This window comes from Bos javanicus, chromosome 28 (genome assembly GCF_032452875.1).
Source record: "Bos javanicus breed banteng chromosome 28, ARS-OSU_banteng_1.0, whole genome shotgun sequence".
NCBI classification, from domain to species: Eukaryota; Metazoa; Chordata; class Mammalia; order Artiodactyla; family Bovidae; genus Bos; species Bos javanicus.
This window is the reverse complement of record NC_083895.1, coordinates 28,314,087-28,332,804: the sequence shown is the minus strand read 5'-3', so window position 1 is coordinate 28,332,804 and position 18,718 is coordinate 28,314,087. Positions and strand designations below refer to the sequence as shown.

The following is an 18,718-nucleotide window of genomic DNA, read 5'->3' as shown; positions in this document are numbered from 1 at the left end:
TGGGGACATGACCCTGTCACCCCAGCTGACAGCCAGTACCAACCAGGTCCCTACAGACCCACCAGCTGACTGCACTTGGGTGAGTGAGTTTCCAGGAGGATGAGTTAGAAGAAGCACCCAGCTGAGCCCAGCCCAAACAGGGGATCCACAGAACTGATGCTAATAAACACTTGCTGCATGAAGCTGCTAAGTTCGGGGATGATGTATTATACAGCAAACGTTAACTAATACATTCTATGGAAATGGGTTACCTTTAAAAGGTACCTATGTGCACAAGAAATGAACAGTGGTTGCCCCTGGGGAAGGAAAGTGCTCCTGGGGTAGAGGGTGGAAGGAATGTCCCCTGGATCCCCTTTCATACCTTCTGAAATCTGAAGCATGGAGCCTTTTTCCAATTCAACACAAATGAAAAATCAATCAACAAAAAAGCATTCTCTCACATTATTCAAATTCAAGAAATGTCCCCTACATTAGAATCTTCTCTTCCGTTCTCCCAGCTCCCCCACACCTGAGGGCAGGTCCCAGGGGCTGGCTGCCCATCACCTAGCACCCCGTACTCACCAATATGGTGGGGGACCTTCTCTAGCTCCTCAATCTGGATGTGCCTGGCACCTGCTGGGATCTGCACCAGCTTGAGAGCTCCTGCCACAGAAGAGGTTCCAGAAAAATCATGAGCATCCTGAGCTGGGAGCACCACGCCCAGCATCTCCCATCACCCCCGCTCCTCACAGGCACCCTGGAAGCTCAGTCTCCTTATCTGTAAATAGGAACGGGCCCTTCTTTACAAAGTGCTGAGAGGATCACAGTTACATAGCTTAAAATGCTCTATAAAAACTATGGATTCAGTGCGTGTGTCACTTGCTACTATTTCCCACTGTCTTGACCCTCCTCTTCTCTCCTGAGGTTCCCCTCTCCCCTTTCTTCTCATACTTAAAGACACTGTAGGGATTTAGATGAAACAAGCCATGAAGATCCAGCATTAGGGGGTCCCCATGATCCTCCCAATCCAACGCCTGAAAACTAACCTTTCTCAGAACTATCAACTTTCCCCCAACAAGGAGAGACAAGGCAAAGCTGAAATACTCCCAAAGGGGAAATGAATCTAATTCAAACTAAAGTGTAAAGGACTAATATCTGGCCCTTTTCAATAGAGGTATGGAGAGAAGTCAAGAACTTAACCAGGAGTTCAAAGCAGGAAGCACTTCAGTTAAAAAAACAACAAATGAAAAAACAAGGTAAAAGATGAGGATGAAAAGGAAAATTGCTAGTCCAGCCTGGGCCTCATCTTTAGACCTATCTCACCCTCACTCCCAGCAACAGGCCCAGGCCAAGCTTAGTTCCTATGACCCACAGTGCTGAGCCGGAAATGCTTCTGAGCTCCTGAGCCCAAGTGCAGGCACAGCACACCTGGATGGTGAGGGACCACAGTCAGGGCAGAGGCTCCAGGGCCCCCTCTCCCTGCCTGAACTGTGGCCTGGCTCAGCAGGAAAGGGCTCAACTAGGGATGGCTCATTCTCTAGGGCCCTGGCTGGACCAGAACCCCACTGCTCCTGGTCATCCGCCAACCCCACCTGCTCACCTGCCTGCTTGGAGGCCTTGCCCAGTGTCCCCTTCACAGTCCTGCAGTGGGAGTTGTCGCCGCCACAGACCCCACACTTGTCATCTGCCTTCATGGACCCCACTTCCTTGTCACAGCCAACGGGCTAAAGTCAGAGATGGGGTCAGCGAAAGGAGGCTTCCACACCCACACTGCCACATGCGGTCGGCAGCCCCTGGCCCCCTCTCCAGTCCCCAGACATGAAAGGACCGTAGACTGAGAGGCATTCCTGGATGGGACTCTGCCACAAACATGCTATGTGACACAGTCAAGCTCTGAAACCTAGCCACGCCTCTCCTTGAATGCGGCTGGGCAGAGACCCCTTTCCAGCATCCCAGAGTTATGCTGAGGACAAGAGGTGTCATGGGTAGGGAAGGTGAGGTGATGCCTGTCTTCCCAGGGAACAGAAGGAGGGGGAGGCGCTGTAGCCCTCCAGTCTCCTGGGGCAGGCAGGGGGCGGGTGGTCCAGAGGGGGCCACCTACCACACACTCGCCGCGGGCACAGACACTGTACAGGTCCCGGTAGCTGCAGCGAGTCCCATCATGGACCACCTGGTTCATGAAGACCACGTCCCCTGTGTCCTCTGACTGGCAAATCAGTTCACACTTCTGGGCATCTGTGGGGAAACGGAACACATTGAGCTGGCTGGGCTCGCAGAAAGTGGGCTGGCCTAGCCCGACACTAGTACGTGGCTGGAACAGGAAGTCCCAGGGGCCAGCTCTGGGGTGGAGCTGGGCATAAGATCCCTGCTATGGCACTTAGGAGCCATGTAACTTTGGGTAACTTATCTGACCTCTCTGAACCTCAGTTCCTTATTTATTACCCCCATCAGTAAAATGCCACATCACGCTGTTAAGAAACAGCAAGTGATAAAACAATAACAACAATTAGCCAACACTTAATGAAAGCTAACTATGTGCCAAACCTTTATACATTCTTGATGTACAACTTTAAATGCTTTTTGTGAATTAGCTAATTTAAACCTCTCAATACTCCCCAGGAAGTAGGTTCTAGCATTACAGAGGAGGAAACCAAGGACCAAAGAGGTTAAGGAATTTGCTCATGGCCACTCAGCCACCCAGGAAGTGGCAGAGCCAGGATTCTAACCCAGGCTGTCTGGTTTGGGCCAGAGTCTGCTTTGATCTCTACATACACTTCACCAGTCACACACATGACAGTGAACCTCAATATGTCTGTGAACAGTGGTTGGGTTTGGGCTTACAAAATGGAGCAGCAGTGACGGAAGGAAGGAGATCCTTTCCAGAGGTCCTTTCTAGTTTTAACAATCAAATGTTCTCTGTCTAGGCTATTAATGTCCTATAAAAGTAGGTTCCGGAGAACATATAAACATTTGCTGTGTTTCTTAGAAAAGGGGAGACTGGAGTTTAGCTAACTTCCTGGAATTTGTGTAAAAGTCCTGGGAAAACCCAAAGTCCAACTGTCCCATTGACCTTGCAGCCCTTCTCCACCCCGTGTGGGTTGCCTGTGTGGGTTCTGGATGGATCTGCAAAGCTTCCAAAGCAAAATTTGTCAGGAACCATCTGGCTCCTGGCTCCTCAACCCTAAGGTCCCTGTTGCCCAGTGACATCATGTCCCAGCACTCAGGACTTGAGTCTAGAGTCCCAACATCCAGTATCATTTTGGATCTCACACACAGGAGCAGCCATACTTTCAGTGGGACCTGGGCCAGGGGCCAAGGGGTAGGGAGCTTTCACCCTCCCAAAGAAAGGCAAGACCCTGACCAGTATACCTCAAGCAAGTGGGTTTCCAGGCAGCCCTGAAAGCCAGCCAACAGTGGCATGGAGGTGGTGAGCTCCCCAGACTAGGGGGAGTCTAAGCAGGGAAGAGACACTCCCTGCAAGCATGTCCCGGAGGGGTCTGTGCTCTGGCGGGCAACACACAGGCCCTCTGAGGTCCCTTCCAACTTGAAGACTCTCATTCTAAATGAGAGCTGAAGAACGGAGGGTCTTGCAATGGTGATTTGAAACCAGGGCTATGAGAGGGAAGCCCTGGGTTAGAGAGAGCAAAGGCCATTCTGATCAGCACTGCCTGAGGCTGAGGGCTGGGTAGTAGGGGGTGAGCATCAGGTTGTGGAAGGACCATGGAAAGGCTGGCCAAGCAAGGGAGATTCAGAGAACAGCTGAAGATCCTTCCAGCCTGAAGACACTAAGCTGGCGTGAGTCCCAGCCCTTCACTGGCTTGTCTCGGAGCCAAGAGTTATTGTTGTTCAATCACTAAGTCATGTCCGATTCCTTGAGATTCCATGGACTGCAGCACACCAGGCTTCCCCGTCCTTCACTCTTTCTCAGTTTGCTCAAATTCATGCCCGTTGAGTCAGTGATGCTATCTAACCATCTCATCCTCTGCCACTACAAGAGACATCACTGAAAAAGCTCCAATATAGACAGGCACTGGCTTAGCCCCAAAATTCTGACCCTCTGCATGAGTCCCACGGCCTGTGTCCAGGGGCAGTTTGGAGGGGCTCAGTGGGAGGATCCCACAGGTCCCATTGACCTGACTTTCCAATCATTTTCATTAACGCCTGAAACAGTAGTACAATCAGTACAAACCTAAAAACATGGTCGGTAATAGCACTGAGCTTCTCTGGACTCTGGTGATGCAAAGCGAGGAATGCCTGCACCTGGGCCTTCCGCCCACGGCAGGACATGTTTGAAAGCACCCGCCCCGCCACCAGCACTGCCGCCGGCCTCAATGGTACTTCTGGGCCAAGTGACCCCTGCTCAAGACATTGCCCTCGCATCAGCCAGGACACAGCATAAGAATTCAAATCCAGGATGATTTTCGTGACGATGGTGGGCCCCCAATGTATACAGTGCAAAGGTCTGCACAAAGGCATAGGGCAAACCTGCCAACTGCAATGCCCCTCTGGGTGCTGCCACTGTCCCTCCACCTTCACTGGTGGGCCAGGCAAGGAAGGCCCTGTCTGGGAAGATAAGGACCCAGCAGAGGCCCAAGGCCATGGGGCGGGAGGTGGAGGGAACAGAGCCCCACTCACCATCGTCCGGCTCATAGGGGATCCAGCTGTGCTTGGCGTTCTGGTGGATGTAGTAGGAGCTGCGCTTGGCACACTGCTGGGCCCGGAAGTCCTCGTAGGGCCCCGGACACTCCTCGATGTTGCAGATCTGGTACTGGAACATGGGCCCTGAGCACATGCGGCCTCCGTAAGCTGGGCTGGGACAGGCATAAAGAGACTGTGCTGGCTGGAAAGGCTGGACGGGTGGCAGGCTTTCCCACAGCCACCTGGGTGGCTCAGCCCTTTAGAGGAGCATAAAACGGGGCCCCACTAACTTGGAAGTTAGGGGGGAACCCCACTGTGAGGGCTGCTGAGCTCAGAGTCTTTTGGTCCCTTCAGGCATATGCCACCTATTTGAGTGTTTCTGTGATCGGAAGAAGACAGAATGAAAGAAACGGGGCAAGAGACGGGGTGGAGAGGAGGAAGACAAGAGGGAAAGACTAACCGCTCCAGCTGGGCTGGAAGAGAAATCAGTCTGACTCATCTTTGTGTATTCTTTCACCCGCTACACAGGCCTGACGCACAGTAGGCCCCCAACACAGGACTCCGCTGCTCTCATTTGCATCCACTTCCATTTAATATCACCATAAACTAAGGAGAGGTAAAAGAGACTTGGGTTTGGAGTCAAAAGATCTAGCTGAATCTACGCCCAAGTCCTGTTATGCCTTAATTTCCCCTTTCAAGGAGGGACCATAACACCTCTTATTTTATCTACCTCCTGGTGTGTCTGTGAAGAATAAATTTTAAAAAGGTATCCTTAAGCAATCTGTACTCTCGTCCCCATTAAATTAAAAAGGATTCGGTTAGATTACAGGTACAAAGTATTCAAGTGAATGGGGCTCCTGGAACTCTGTACAGAGGTGCTGGGAGGGTTATATGGGCTTATGCACAGGAGTGCTGAGCACCCCACCTGGCGCAGAGAAAGCAGTCCATACCCCGGAGTAATTAGAACAGAGGCCGTCCTTCATTAGCGCTTAAACTGTGCTGGGGAGAGTACACATAATATTTCATTTAAGCCTCATAAAATAAAAATAGTTATTTCAGAGCAGTTCAATAAACAGGAGCTTCGATCAAGGGAATAACTATGTGTCATGACCAGGAGGTGGTTTATCCAGAGTGGGCACCGCTGGCCTTTTCTCTAACCCAGCTTTCATACCCCCAACAGGCTGAAGTTACAAGGCTGTTCTCTTTGGCTCCTACTTGTAAAAGGTCAGTATGGCCATCTGACATGGGAACAGGAGGCACTGAGAGTCCCATCCCTGGAGGTATACACGCAGCAGAGTAGGAAGGACTACTCCTGGAGATGCTGGAGAGAAGATGACCACCACTGAGCCTCTGTGATCCTAGGACCCTGCCATTCTGAGGTCCCCATCACATCCCTCATTGCTGTGAGGGCTAGGCTGGCCCTGCCCCACAGAGGTTCTGCATCCCTGGTTCCTGGGACCAGCAGACCCACAGGGTCAGACTGGGCCAGCCCCCAGCTCCCATGAAGCTGTTCTAAGCAGGCTGCATCAGCTCGGGAGATGGAGGCCATAAACAGCTGGTGCTCAGAGGTACCAAAACCACTGGAGGGGAACCCATGGAGAGGATAAAAGGGAGAAATAGATCGCTCCCCAAGAATGCTGAAAAATGGGGGGCGGGGAAGCAAGGAGAGGATTTGACATTAGAAAGAGATAAGAAAAACTGAAGAAGTTTTGCTTCATGTAGTAGGAAACAGACTTGGGGAATTTATTCTCCGAAAATATGGCTAGTGAACAGTGTTTTTTCAAAGTTTAGCTGCAGGATCAGGGTCACAGAAGGGCTTGTTGAACTGACCAAGCCTTGGGCCCACCCAGACTCTCTGCACATGAAATATTGAGAATCACCAGCTCAGACCTGTCCTCAGATGTCAGACCCAATGGGAGATGTCTGACCGAGGTGGAAGTGATTTGGTGCCCGCAACAATTTGGGTCCTCATCCACTGGAATATGTAGCCACCTGCAGGGGACCTTCTTTCTTGGGCCCTGCCCCCCAGTGTCTCCCCCTCCAAGCCCCTCAGGCCCCTGCCCTGCCCACCTCAGCCAAGTGCACTCACGGGGGATTGTCACAGCTCCGGCTACGGGATCGAACCCCGCCCCCACAGGACCGTGAACACGACCCGAACTTGGTCCAGGAGCTCCAGCCTCCGTCCTGGCCATAAGTCTGCTCCGGCGACTTCCAGATGCAGTGACCTTTGAAGCACCACTGGGATGGAGCAGAGAGTGTGAGGTCATCCTGGAGCCACTGCCATAGAAAGTACCCAACTGGGTACCGTGGGTGAGCCCAGAGAAAGGAATGCTAAGAGCACCAGCCTCAGGGTCACACGGAATCCAGTGCCTACTGTGAGCTGAATGACCCTCAGCAAAGAATATCCCTTTCAGAGCCCACTCCTCAGCTGGACAATGGGGATAAGAGCACTCGCCCACAGGGTTGTTGTGAGCACTCACATACAGCCCTTCAATAACAGCAGGTGATATAATAACAATGACAGGAGCTGCAATTATTTGATTTACCACCCCCAGAGGCACAAAGAGATGATAAGGGAGAGAAGACATAATCTTCCCACACAATCTACAGTTGATCTTGGCTCTGGACCTCAAAATCACCATCTGGGACTCCAAGCAGGTATGTTCATAGGAGGGAAGCCAGCTACCCGGGAGGTCCAGCCACACAGTGGAGGGTGTATGCCTCAAGTCCAAGAAGCCCAGGTTTGAATCCTGGCTTGGCCATTACTAGCTGTGTGTGGCTTTGGAAGAGCTTCACCTCGCTGAACCTCAGTGTACTTGCCTGGTAAATGGGACTGTTCTCAGAACTGAAGGCAACCACACGCACAAAGGCCTCAGCACAAGACCAGGCACAAAGGAGAGCTCAGCCCAGGTTAACTCCCTTCCCTCCTCCTGTAGGGCCATAGGTAAGAAATACAGTAAAGCTGTCCAGGCCATTTGCAAGAGAGAACTCAGTGTTTCTCAGCCTCAGAGTCACTAGGGGAACTTTTAAAACTCCGGATGTCTCAGCTTCACCCCCAGACTGAGTCAGACTCTGTAGGGATAGAGATTTTTAAAAGAAGCTCCACCCATCTGTGAAGGGACAGACCATTTACAGATGTGAGTCTGCTGAGGGCCGAGGGTGAAGGGCAGAGGACAGGCTGGTGGGGGCAGCATCCTGCTTCTTCCCAGCGCCCTCATTTGCTTTGACAGGACTCCTAACTTCACAAGAAGCCAAGGAGAGGGACGTGCTTGGTCAGAGGATGACACAGAGCTGGCCCAAGGTCACCACAGAGAGCTTCGGGGAGAGGCAGGGCCAGCGATAGAGCAGAGGTGGGGTTTCAGAACTCAGCTCAAGACTCTCAGACCCGGGGACCCCTGAACAAGCCCCCCCCGCCCCCCGCTAATCACCCTCTGACCTCCACAAGTTCCCTAACCAGCCTCGGCCTCAGTCTCCTCATCTGTAAAATGGGAGTAAATGTGCCTGCTGACGCATATGAGACAAGGCCAAACCTGCTCTCTGTAGAAGCCAAAGACTGTGGTCCCGGGGAGGAGAGGGGGAGTGTGAGAGTTCATGTGAGGACTCCACACCCATCTGCCTGCACGCAAGGCTCACTCTTGTCCCACACTCCCACCCTGCCCTGGCCACCATGCACTCACATCCACACTGGGCGGAGGGCAGGTCCCCCTAGGGGCCGGCACCCAGGAAGGCGCTCCGCCTGCAGCCCCAGCCCACAGCTACCTTGCCTGGCGCGCACTCAGTCCCGTCCAACGGGGGCCCCTTCTTGGTCTTGCAGAAGTACGGGTTGTCGGGGTGGCTGCACCACAGCTGCCTGCAGGCCTCGAAGGTCCTGAACTGTGCGGCAAGGGGGATGGGGTCACCGGGCTGGACTGGCCCTCCAGCTCTGGCAAGTTGTCCAGGGGAGCCGACAGTGACAGAGAGGGGGCAGGGTGTGGGTGGGCGCTGGGCCAAACACTGCCAGGGAGGCAGGAGGGGCCCATCCAACCAGAGCCCCACACGTCCACCAGCTCAACTCCACCCCAAGTGCCAGTGGCCTCCAGCAACCCCACCGAGAAGAAGGTGCCAGCCACAGCCCACACGCCTCTGCTCTCCCCTCCAAGGCCTCCATTCTTGTCTTGCAGAGGCCACTCTGTCGCTGAGCAGGGACCAGGGTTTGAGGCTGTGATGAGGCTGGGTCTGCTGATGCCCCCTAAGCTCTGTGCCTGTCGGGGGCTTGGAGGGAGCTGCCAGTCTAGCCCAGACCCTGCAGCACCCAGAAAACGTTAGGACTCCCATCTCCCTCTTATATAAGGTTGGGGCGGTAGTTTAGTCTCTAAGTCATGTCCAATTCTTGCAATCCCATGGACTATATAGCCTGCCAGACTCCTTTGTCCACGGGATTTCCCAGGCAGGAGTACTGGAGGGGGTTGCCATTTCCTCATATAAGGCTGGTAACCTTATATTTCACATTGTCTAGGGAAGCCTCAATCTCCTTTTCTCTATAATCCCCTGCCAGCCAAACTTATGTCCTACACACACACAGCCTCTGGGCATTGAAATCCCATTTCCCAGCTGCTGCTCCATCCTCAAAGCGGAGACCAGGTGTTCCAGTGTTGCCTGGGCCGGGCACAAGATTGCCACACACAGGGCCTTCAGGTCCTGCAGAGATGAGGAGGGGGCTACGTTCCTGGATGTGGGAGGTATGACGTACTCTAGGCACCAAGGCCTCACCCCTTGGGACATCCCCCTTGTCCTGGGATGTCCCCTTCTCTGAGCCTCTGCCTGGGCCCTGCTCAGTGGCTGTTTGATTCTCCCCTGGGGGGCTCAGCTGATTCCAGGCTCCAGGCTCTCCCTGCCTTGTCCTGCAGGGGAGGACAGGGTTCTGCTCTCTTGTATCTATCATCTCAGGCACAGGGCAGAGGATGGAGGGAGCATGCAACTGACCCCCTGGAGAGATTATTACGTGGGACACAGGAGAACTTCACCAGGGTGGGAAGTCTGCACCAAACATCCTCCCAAACATCCAGACAGCAGAGGGTGGCAACTGTTTCTCTACCAGCCCAGAGCTAGTACCTGATCTAACACACAGGCCACCTGGCAGATAAACCCCCAGTGACCAGCCTGGCCTGCCAGGACCCGTCAGTGCCCACCCTCTGTGTTCTACTCTGTCCCCATCCTTCCAGGCGTTTTCCAGCCCCCACACACACTGACTCCCCACCCCTCCATGGGACTGGGTGCAGTGGGGACATAGCAGAAGGTGGTAGGGCCTAGACCCTGGTCATCCTGTAGTCCCCTATGGTGGCTCCATGAATGACCAGCCTGGGATCCAGGAGGCTGGCCTGGCATCCCAGCTGGCAGAGGCCATGGGAACTCACCGCCGAGCAGGTGTGGTACCCGGTGCCAAAGTCGAAGCGACACTGCTCATCCATTGAGTAGTCAATGCCAGGCAGCTCCGGGGGCTGGGGCCAGGCAGGCGCAAAGGGGTCGTCAAGGAGACAGTCATAGGAACTGCCGGCAGAGGCAGGGAGTGAGCTGGGTGGCGCAGGAAGGCCCCATCTCTCCCTTCCCAGAGGAGGGGGCGGGAACCAAGCTAGGAAGGCCTGCAGGGACCCGCCTGCTGCTTTGTGCTGGTTGCTGTGCTCTCCAGGGAAAATGGACCACCCCACAGGTGCCCCTGCTTCCACTCATGACCATGTCTGGGCTCCAAGGCAAGGCTACCAGGGCCAGCCTTAGGCACGCAGCTCGTGGCTTCCTTATAGGGCCCATTTCACCCACATTACAGAGTTCACACCATGGCCCAGAATAAGGGCTGGCTCCCAGACAGTTTGAGGGCTCACTGCCCTGAGAGAGGAAGATAAATCAGCCCACCATGCAGGACGTATGCTGGGTCCTGGCCGATCGCTGCAGAGGTTAGTGACAGTATCTCTGCCGGCACCTACCCCACCCAAATCCACTCTGCACCCGTCCGTGGCCTTGAGCTTCAGAATCCAATACTCATCCTGGGCCTCCACGTTCCTGGAGGCCCAGGAACTGACCAGCAAAGCCGGACTGGAGCATGTGTCTGGGGTGGGATGGTGTTCTGAGGGGAGATAATGGGGGAGGCGGAGGGTGGAGGTGACCTACGGGAGGTAGCGGCTGAGCTCCAGCTTGCTGCAGCGAGACCAGTGGAAGCGGTGGAAGGCGGCCTGCACCAGGGGTGCCATGACACTGCCCAGGCTGGTCTCATCCGCACAGCCGTTCGCCTGACCGTCGTGCTCCATGCCGAGCCTGGAGGTGGGGGAGCAGAGAGGGCAGTCCTGAGTCACACCTGGGGAGCCCACCCCTGGGAAGACGAGCAGGTGGGCTGGAGACTCAGCCCTAACCAGGCTTCAGACTGTGCCTTTTGGCCTTAGTTTCCCCACTGTGCAGTGGGGAGAGCCACCCCACTGGATGGAAGCTGAGGCCCCACGTTGCCCCTCAATCAGGCTGAGCTCATTCTGCCCTCCAGTCCCCTCCTCAAACCCTCCCTAACGTCCTCACGGTGTCTGAAACCAGCTCAAGCCCCACTCTGGCCCCAGGACACCCTTCCTGGCCCCCCCGCCCAGGGGCTGTCTGCCCACAGCAGGGGCCACCTGCACCACGGTTAACAACTTGCACACCATCCACTGTCTTCCCTCCAAACCTGAGGCCTCGTGCGCAAGGACCAGTTTCATTCTGTTCAGTATGACTTGGCTTACAGCGCCCTCCCTGTGTACCAGCCTCCTTAGCTTCTTCTAGACCTGGCCTTACAGAGCTATGTGTGTGGTACCCACCTGCCATAATGGTAGTTTAAATGTAAAAGTTTGCTCTTTATAGTTAGTGTGCATGCTAAGCTACATCAGTCATGTCTGATTCTTCACGACCCCATGGACTGAAGCCCACCAGGCTCTTCTGCCCATAGGATGCTCCAGGCAAGAATACTAGAGTGGGTTGCTGTGCCTTCCACCAGGGGATCTTCCCAACCCAGGGATCAAACCCACATTGCTTATGTCTCCTGCATTGGCAGGTGTGTTCTTTACCACTAGCACCATCTGGGAAGCCCTTTGTAGTTAGTATGTAACACCGAAGCCCAAAGGTTCTAAATTCTTACACATTCCCAGACGTCTGCATCTGGCCTTGACCACTAGACAGACACGTGGGCCTCTAAGCTTGACCTTGTCTCTCTGTAGGCAGCGGCTCTGTGAGTGAAGAGTGCCCCCCACATACAGAAGACAAACTCCGGGCTCTAGAATATGTGGAAGTATTGGCCGCCAGGGCAGGAAGGGCCCTCGGAGACTTCCCCAGTGTCAGCCTCTGTGTTGCAGCTGAGGAAATGAAGGCCCCAGAGAGGAGGTGCCACCCGCTCAGCAAAGGGCAGGGCTGGGGTGAAACCGTGGGGGCAGGCAGATGCGGAGAGGGGCATGGCTGACCGTGGGTGGCAGGCTCGCCCTCGCAGCTGGCCCACTCCTTCCCATGTCCTTCCAGCTGCAAAAAATGGCCCTCACTCTACGCCTTGGCTGGGGACAGGCAAGCTGGGAGCGTGTCCCTCAGCTCTGCCCTGGGGACAGACAAGGCCAGGAGGCGCGGCTGTGACAGGTGTGTGTCACCGCTGATCACTGGATGGTGGATTATTTGTTTTCTCCCAGTACATAGTGTCTTGCATGCTTTTGTGTCCCATTCTCCACGGAAGCCCTATTTCTAGAACAGAGCCTGGCACACAACAGGTGTTCAAGAAATACTGGTTGACTGAATGAATGAATACACTCTAAACCAAACCCAGGTCCGAGGATCACGTAAGCCAGCCACCAGCCTGGCCCGAGTCCTGGACCTACATGCACCTGTTTAAGACAGACTCTGGCCAGCACTCCACATGCGAGCAGCAGGGAGGGCCTCGAGGGGTGACTGGACAGAGGCCACCCAGAGAGCACAGTGCTGCCTCTGAGGGGACACTGTCACTGAGCTGCCAAAGGCAGGGCCACGTCTGGTCTCCCACAGCCCTGGGATTTGGGGGCTGGGCCCAAGGCAGACCCAGAATTGCTCTCTGGGCCCCGGGGCTCCCTCCCCCTTGGGGCAGCTCCTCTGGCATCTCCCAGGAGCCTGGGATGGGACTCAGAACTGGGACAAAACCTCCCATACCCACAGACTTCCTTGGGGCTCAAGGCACAGCCCACCCCCTCGGGGCTACTTACACGTGGCCAGTCTCGTGGGCCACCACAAAGGCTGAGGAGAAGCCGTCTTCGTGGTTGAGGGCACAGCTCCTCAGGGGGTGGCACATGCCGGTGACAGGCGCGTACCCTGCCGGGGACGGGGAGAGAGGGCAGAAAGAGGTCACAGGCAGATGAGGCAGGACACAACGAGGTCTGTGCTAAGCCAGCTACCACAGGCACGTCTGGATCGGGTCAGTGCCAGAGGGTCCCGGGAGGAAGAAGGATTCTTGCAACGTCCCGCCCTGTATGTATGCAGCTGGAGTGTGGCACCTGGGCCAAGCTGCCCGCACATCCTTCCCTCCTGGCCTGCGGCTCCCTGCGCCTTCAGCCCCTCCTCTAAACAAGGCAGCGTGCCCGAGCCTGCACACACCCAGCTTCCAAGCTGCAGCCTTCCAGCCAGCCAGTTGGTCAGTTGACAAGCTCCACACATCTGTGCAGTGTGACCCCTGGCAGTGTTAGACACTATGGGGAGAATAAAGGAATCAGGTGCCAGCCTGCACCCCCATCCTACAGCACATCCACACCTGTGAGGAGCAGACAGTTTCGCAGGCAGACCAGGGTCAGGAGGTTACTTAGGGGTGGGCCTGGAGGGCTGGAGTTCCAGGAGCGCAGAGGGATGTGTGGGGATGACTGGGAGGCATCCAGGGAATGGGTCTAATGGAAGGGGTTGAGGGGACCAGGGCATGACTTACGAGGGGCCTAGAGCTGAGGCTGGGGGAGAGGTGAGAGACTCTGGGGAGGTGGGGGTGGACACGTGGAGGGGAAGACATGGGCAGAGTGAAGACACAACTGGGTAGGCTTCAGGAGACACGGGCAGTGCAGGGGGCCAGCACACAGTAGCCATGGTGAGGCCAGCACTGGCTGAGTGGCTTTGTGTGAGAGGCCTATGATCCAGGGGGCTGTGTCCCTGCCTCCCCAGGGCCTGTAATTGGCTGGGAAGGCAGCCTGGGCTGGGGAAGACCTCTGAAGAGGGGGCGATGGCAGAGAATGCTCCCTACCCAGGGCTTTCGGCCAGCCAGGACCAGACAGCTATTCTCTGTCTTCAGAACTGCCAAAACCCTTTCCTGAGATGGTCCTGAGGGTATAGAAGTTTCTGGGGTCCTGCCTGTCCTAGAGGTCCGGATGTGCTCAACAGCACATGCGAGCACATACATGTGTGGGTGTCTGTGTGCACATGTGTCTGGGCAGGAGTACACATTTGTCTGTACATGTGTGTGTCAATCTGTGTGTGTACAAGCTCGCCTTGGGGATTTCAGGGATTCAGACAAGCAGATCTTTTGGGTACAGGCTGACCCTCTTCTAGCACCAGGCCAGAAAACACTAGGAAGCCTTCAACTTGGTGCCTGGAGATCCAGTCTGAGTTTCCGCTCTGTCTCCTCTCTGCAGTGGGGCCTGGGCAAACCTTGCTGCCACTCTGGGCCTTGGTTTCCCCTTACGAAAAGCTAGGGGCAGGGGGAGGTGATCCAAGCTTCCTGAGTTTGCACAGGGCACTCAACCAGCCTCTATCACGGACACTGCATGCATCCCTCAGGCCTGTTAGCAGCCTGGGAACAGAGGACGGCAAATATACTACTATTTCCTCCACTCCACAGTCAGGAGAGTTCTGGGGATGAGTGAGCTCAGCTCACTGGGCTGCGGAGTCATGGATCAGCAGAGAGGGCAGGGCCTTCCTTCCAGAAGTCCACACTGGCCCTGTCGCAGGTTCCCCATGGCCAGCTCCTGAAGACGGAATGATTCAGTGTGGGCAGGAGCACCTTGAAGGTCACTGAGACCCTGGAGCAGCCAGGTCCCAGGACAGTGAGCACAGGGCCAGAGCCTGATGCCCAGCCAACTGCAGCTTCAACCAAAGCAGCAGGGACCAGAGCAGGACCCTTCACTCTCCCTGGTCCCTAAGAAACCACTGCAAAGCTTGCCCACCTGTCCAGCCAGGTTCTGCTCCAAAGTCCCAAGGATCTTTTTGTTGAAAAACATTTCTCCAATCCTCCTAGGGTGGCCCCAGAGAGCCTCAGCCCCTGCCCTGCAGCTGCACACACCTGGCCATGGCAAATACAGTACCTTGCATACCTGAGGGTCCGAAGTCCTGCCGAGTGAGGAAGACGACGTGATCATGGTGCTCTGCGTGGCCAGGGTCCTGGCGCTGCTGAGAGTGGGCCCAGCGACACACCTGCTCCAGGCTGCGAGAGGGGTTCCCACGCTCGATCAGGCTCAGTGACTGTGGGCCCAGAGAGCAGGGTGGTTGGTCAGATCCCACAGACCACAACAGGTTCCCATCAGCAGGGGACACCGAGGCCCAAGTGATAGCAGCAGTGCAGGGTCACTGATTTTGGCTGCCCACCCTGCTTCAGGAACGTTCCTGTGCCAAGCCCCGTGTCAGGACCCCTATCTGCTGAGAACTGATGATCTCTAACCCCTCAACAGTCAGGTGCTGTTCTGAGCCTTTCCTCTCTACACTCATTGTCACTTAATTTTCACAGTAGCCTCTACAGGAAAACTCTTGTTTTCACTCCCACATGGGGGAGAACAAGCAACAGAGCCTGGGGCCCAACCCTCACAGGACTTATCTTGGTCACTGTCATCTCTCTAAGCCCCACTTTCCCCATCGATTCAAGGAGTGGGACCTCCAGGTATAGGGACCAAGGACTGTCCATTTATCTGACTGGAGGGAAATTGTAAGTCCCACTTATCAACACCAGATGCCTCTGCCACTGAGACCTCATGGTCTCTGGGCTCTGATTCTGGAAATAAAATGTTTCCTATACACTGCTCCCCCTTCCCAACACCCTAGCTTGTCTGATGCTCTTGCCTCACACTCCATCTCCCTCCCAATCCTGCCTGCTGACAAAGAGGTTTACCTGTCGGTAGCCAACCATGATCAAGCGGACAAGGGCGATGTTTATGTGGACCCCCAGGGACTCATCGTGGTAAATCTCATCCACCTGCAAGAAGAGACGAGTGTATGGTGTTGGGAAAAGCCAGTGTTCATTAAAGGCCCACTGAATACCAGGTACCTGACATGTTATCCTACTTCATCCTGATCATGGCCTTATCCAGCAGGCATTTCCAACCTCAGATGAAGAAACTGAAGCAGAGGGAGGCAAGAGAAGCTGCCCAAGGACACACAGCTAATGAGCTGCAGAGCTGGGATTCCAATCCTGGCTGGCTGTATTCCAACACTGAGCTCTCTCCATAAAGCCAAAGTGGGAAGTGACCTGTTCTCAAACCCAGCAACTCAGACTCTCATCTTTTTATATCTCTGTAGAGGCCTTTCAGAAACGCCACTCAGCTCAGGTCACTCATCCTCACAGCCCTGTTTACCTTTCCCGTGACCCCTGGCATCATCTGTTTGCTCTGTAATACCTGGGCACTCCTCTAGAGCAAATCCAGGGGGAAAGTGCTCCAGGGCCTTGGACCAGAAGCTTTAGCATCACTTGGAGCTCATTAAAAATGCAGTCTTGGGCCCACCTCCTGAATCAGAGTCAGAGTTGAAACGAGCGCCCCAGTGATTCTCAGGGGAATCACTGATTCGCAGGTATTGTCAAGTGTGAAGAGAGGAGCAGTGCACTGGATTCCTCCCTTATCCCACAGGCTCAGGGACCTGTGGGGCGGTCCTGGCACAGTTCATCAAAGAACACAGCCCCCATCCACTCACCTATTCAGGAAGTCCTGGAACCATGCCCATGACAGATGGACACCACCTCTGCTTGTCCATCTCCAAGGACAGGCAGCTCACCTGCTCCTAAGGTTGTCCATCTCCTGAGTGGTCCCACTAGACCACTCCAGATTTTTTGTTTTAAATAACTTTTATTCCTGGATAGAAAATATTTCACTCTAAAAACTTTGAAAAGCAACTGCTGCTGCTAAGTCACTTCAGTCGTGTCCGACTCTGTGCGACCCCACAGATGGCAGCCCACCAGGCTCCCCCATCCCTGGGATTCTCCAGGCAAGAACACTGGAGTGGGTTGCCATTTCCTTCTCCAATGCATACAAGTGAGAAGTGAAAGTGAAGTTGCCCAGTTGTGTCAGACTCTTAGCGACCCCATGGTCTGCAGTCTACCAGGCTCCTCCAACTACCTCCCCCCCAAAAAAGAAAAGCAAAAAGTCAGAGGTGATCAGAGATGGAATAGTAACATGAAGCTCACCTCCTCCCATGTACATCAGAAATACATCTACATATGGAACAATTCTCACAGAATATCTGCCAAATGTTGGCAGAAGACTCCCAGCCTCTGAAAGAGCAAGACAGTCTCATGGAACTGGGAAGGACAAAAGAGAAAAAAAAAAACTGAGGAAGGAAAAAGTAGAACTGGACCTGTGCCCCGTGGAGGAAGCTATTAAAGAGGGGAGTTTCCTGCACCTGGAAAGTCAACCCCCCCCAAGAAGGGAAGTCAGCTGGGACAGAGGGGAAGCGTTGGAGCCTCAGAGGAGAACGCAGCAACTGGTTTGAAGCCGCTAGAATGGAAAGAAACCTGTACATGCAGTCAGTACCATCACTCTACACTCCCCAGCCTGAGACACGTGGCCACCAGTGTGGACAGGGGCTGGGTGCAGAAGCTTGGGCTTTGGAGATCGGGCCTGGGGAGGGGACCAGGGTGGGCTATGAGCAAAGGGGCTAGAGTTTGGTGTGACCCCATCTGAGGGTTTATGCAGAGGAGGCCTGGGCTTCCTTAGAGACCAGGTGCCACTGTATGGGCAGTGCACAGGAAGAGGGGCAAAACTCACCATTATAGCCTTTTTCCCTACATGAGCTCGCAGGCGGCAGGACATTACCTACAGGAGCTCCAGGGGTGTGTGTAAGCCGCCATTACTGCTCCCCTTCCCCCTAGACTTCAGGCGCATTCACATGCCTCTACAATCCTCCCCAACACCTTGCCCCAGGCTTTAGGAGCTGTCTCAAGCCACTGCTTTCACCTCTCAGGCTCCAGAAGTGGTCGCAGACTCCTCTGCTCCCATGGCGTGCTCCAGGGGCATGTGTCAGCCGCACTGCCACAGAGAACCCCATGACCAGCCACGAAATGCTACATCTGCACATCCCCATCAAGGAGATAATGGCCAGCACACACTGAGGAAAGAGGTGACAGGCATCCCTACTGAAAACAACCCTTGCACCAAAAATATCAAACCCACACAAGCTACACAGGGATGTTCCCACATATAAATGGCCCTCTAAGACCACAGTAGATAATTGTTTCTCCTAAACTCACAGAATAAGAGAAATAGAAGCAAAATGAAGAAGCAGAAGAAACATTCCCAGTTAAGACCAAGATAATTCCCCTAAAAGAACAAACAATGAAACAGACCTCTTGAATCTAACAGACATTGACTTCAAAAAGGAGATACTGAATGAATTAAGAAAGGCTACTGATAGAAATTCAGTTCAGTTCAGTTCAGTTGCTCAGTCGTGTCTGACTCTTTGCGACCCCATGAATCACAGCACGCCAGGCCTCCCTGTCCATCACCAACTCCCGGAGTTCACTCAAACTCATGCCATCAAGTCAGTGATGCCATCCAGCCATCTCATCCTCTGTTGTCCCCTTCTCCTCCTGCCCCCAATCCCTCCCAGCATCAGGGTCTTTTCCAATGAGTCAACTCTTTGTATGAGGTGGCCAAAGTATTGGAGTTTCAGCTTCAGCATCAGTCCTTCCAATGAACACCCAGGACTGATCTCCTTTAGGATGGACTGGTTGGATATCCTTGCAGTCCAAGGGACTCTCAAGAGTCTTCTCCAACACCACAGTTCAAAAGCATGAATGACAGAAATTCAGAGTACTGTAAATAGGAACTAGAAACTATAAAGAGGAACCAAGAAAAATAAAGCTCATTTGCTGAGATGAAAGTGAACTAAAGGCAATGAATAGCAGAATAAACAATGCAGAATAACA

The 18,718-nt window shown here is 54.3% G+C and overlaps 1 protein-coding gene across 2 annotated transcripts in view; it reads right to left on the bottom strand.

Annotated features, from left to right (window-relative positions):
* Nucleotides 1-18,718, bottom strand: part of ADAMTS14 (ADAM metallopeptidase with thrombospondin type 1 motif 14) — a 95,118-nt gene that overhangs the window by 15,963 nt on the left and 60,437 nt on the right. The window contains exons 5-15 of one of the 2 annotated variants that reach the window (XM_061405239.1): nucleotides 15,692-15,775; nucleotides 14,895-15,051; nucleotides 12,822-12,927; nucleotides 10,759-10,902; nucleotides 10,011-10,143; nucleotides 8,377-8,490; nucleotides 6,707-6,855; nucleotides 4,615-4,790; nucleotides 2,081-2,214; nucleotides 1,580-1,703; nucleotides 562-642 (exon numbers count right to left, since the gene is read on the bottom strand). In XM_061405239.1, the coding sequence (XP_061261223.1) occupies nucleotides 562-642; nucleotides 1,580-1,703; nucleotides 2,081-2,214; nucleotides 4,615-4,790; nucleotides 6,707-6,855; nucleotides 8,377-8,490; nucleotides 10,011-10,143; nucleotides 10,759-10,902; nucleotides 12,822-12,927; nucleotides 14,895-15,051; nucleotides 15,692-15,775 (1,402 nt within the window). The remainder of the gene's footprint in view (nucleotides 1-561; nucleotides 643-1,579; nucleotides 1,704-2,080; nucleotides 2,215-4,614; nucleotides 4,791-6,706; nucleotides 6,856-8,376; nucleotides 8,491-10,010; nucleotides 10,144-10,758; nucleotides 10,903-12,821; nucleotides 12,928-14,894; nucleotides 15,052-15,691; nucleotides 15,776-18,718) is intronic. The other variant, XM_061405240.1, reaches the window with a different exon arrangement.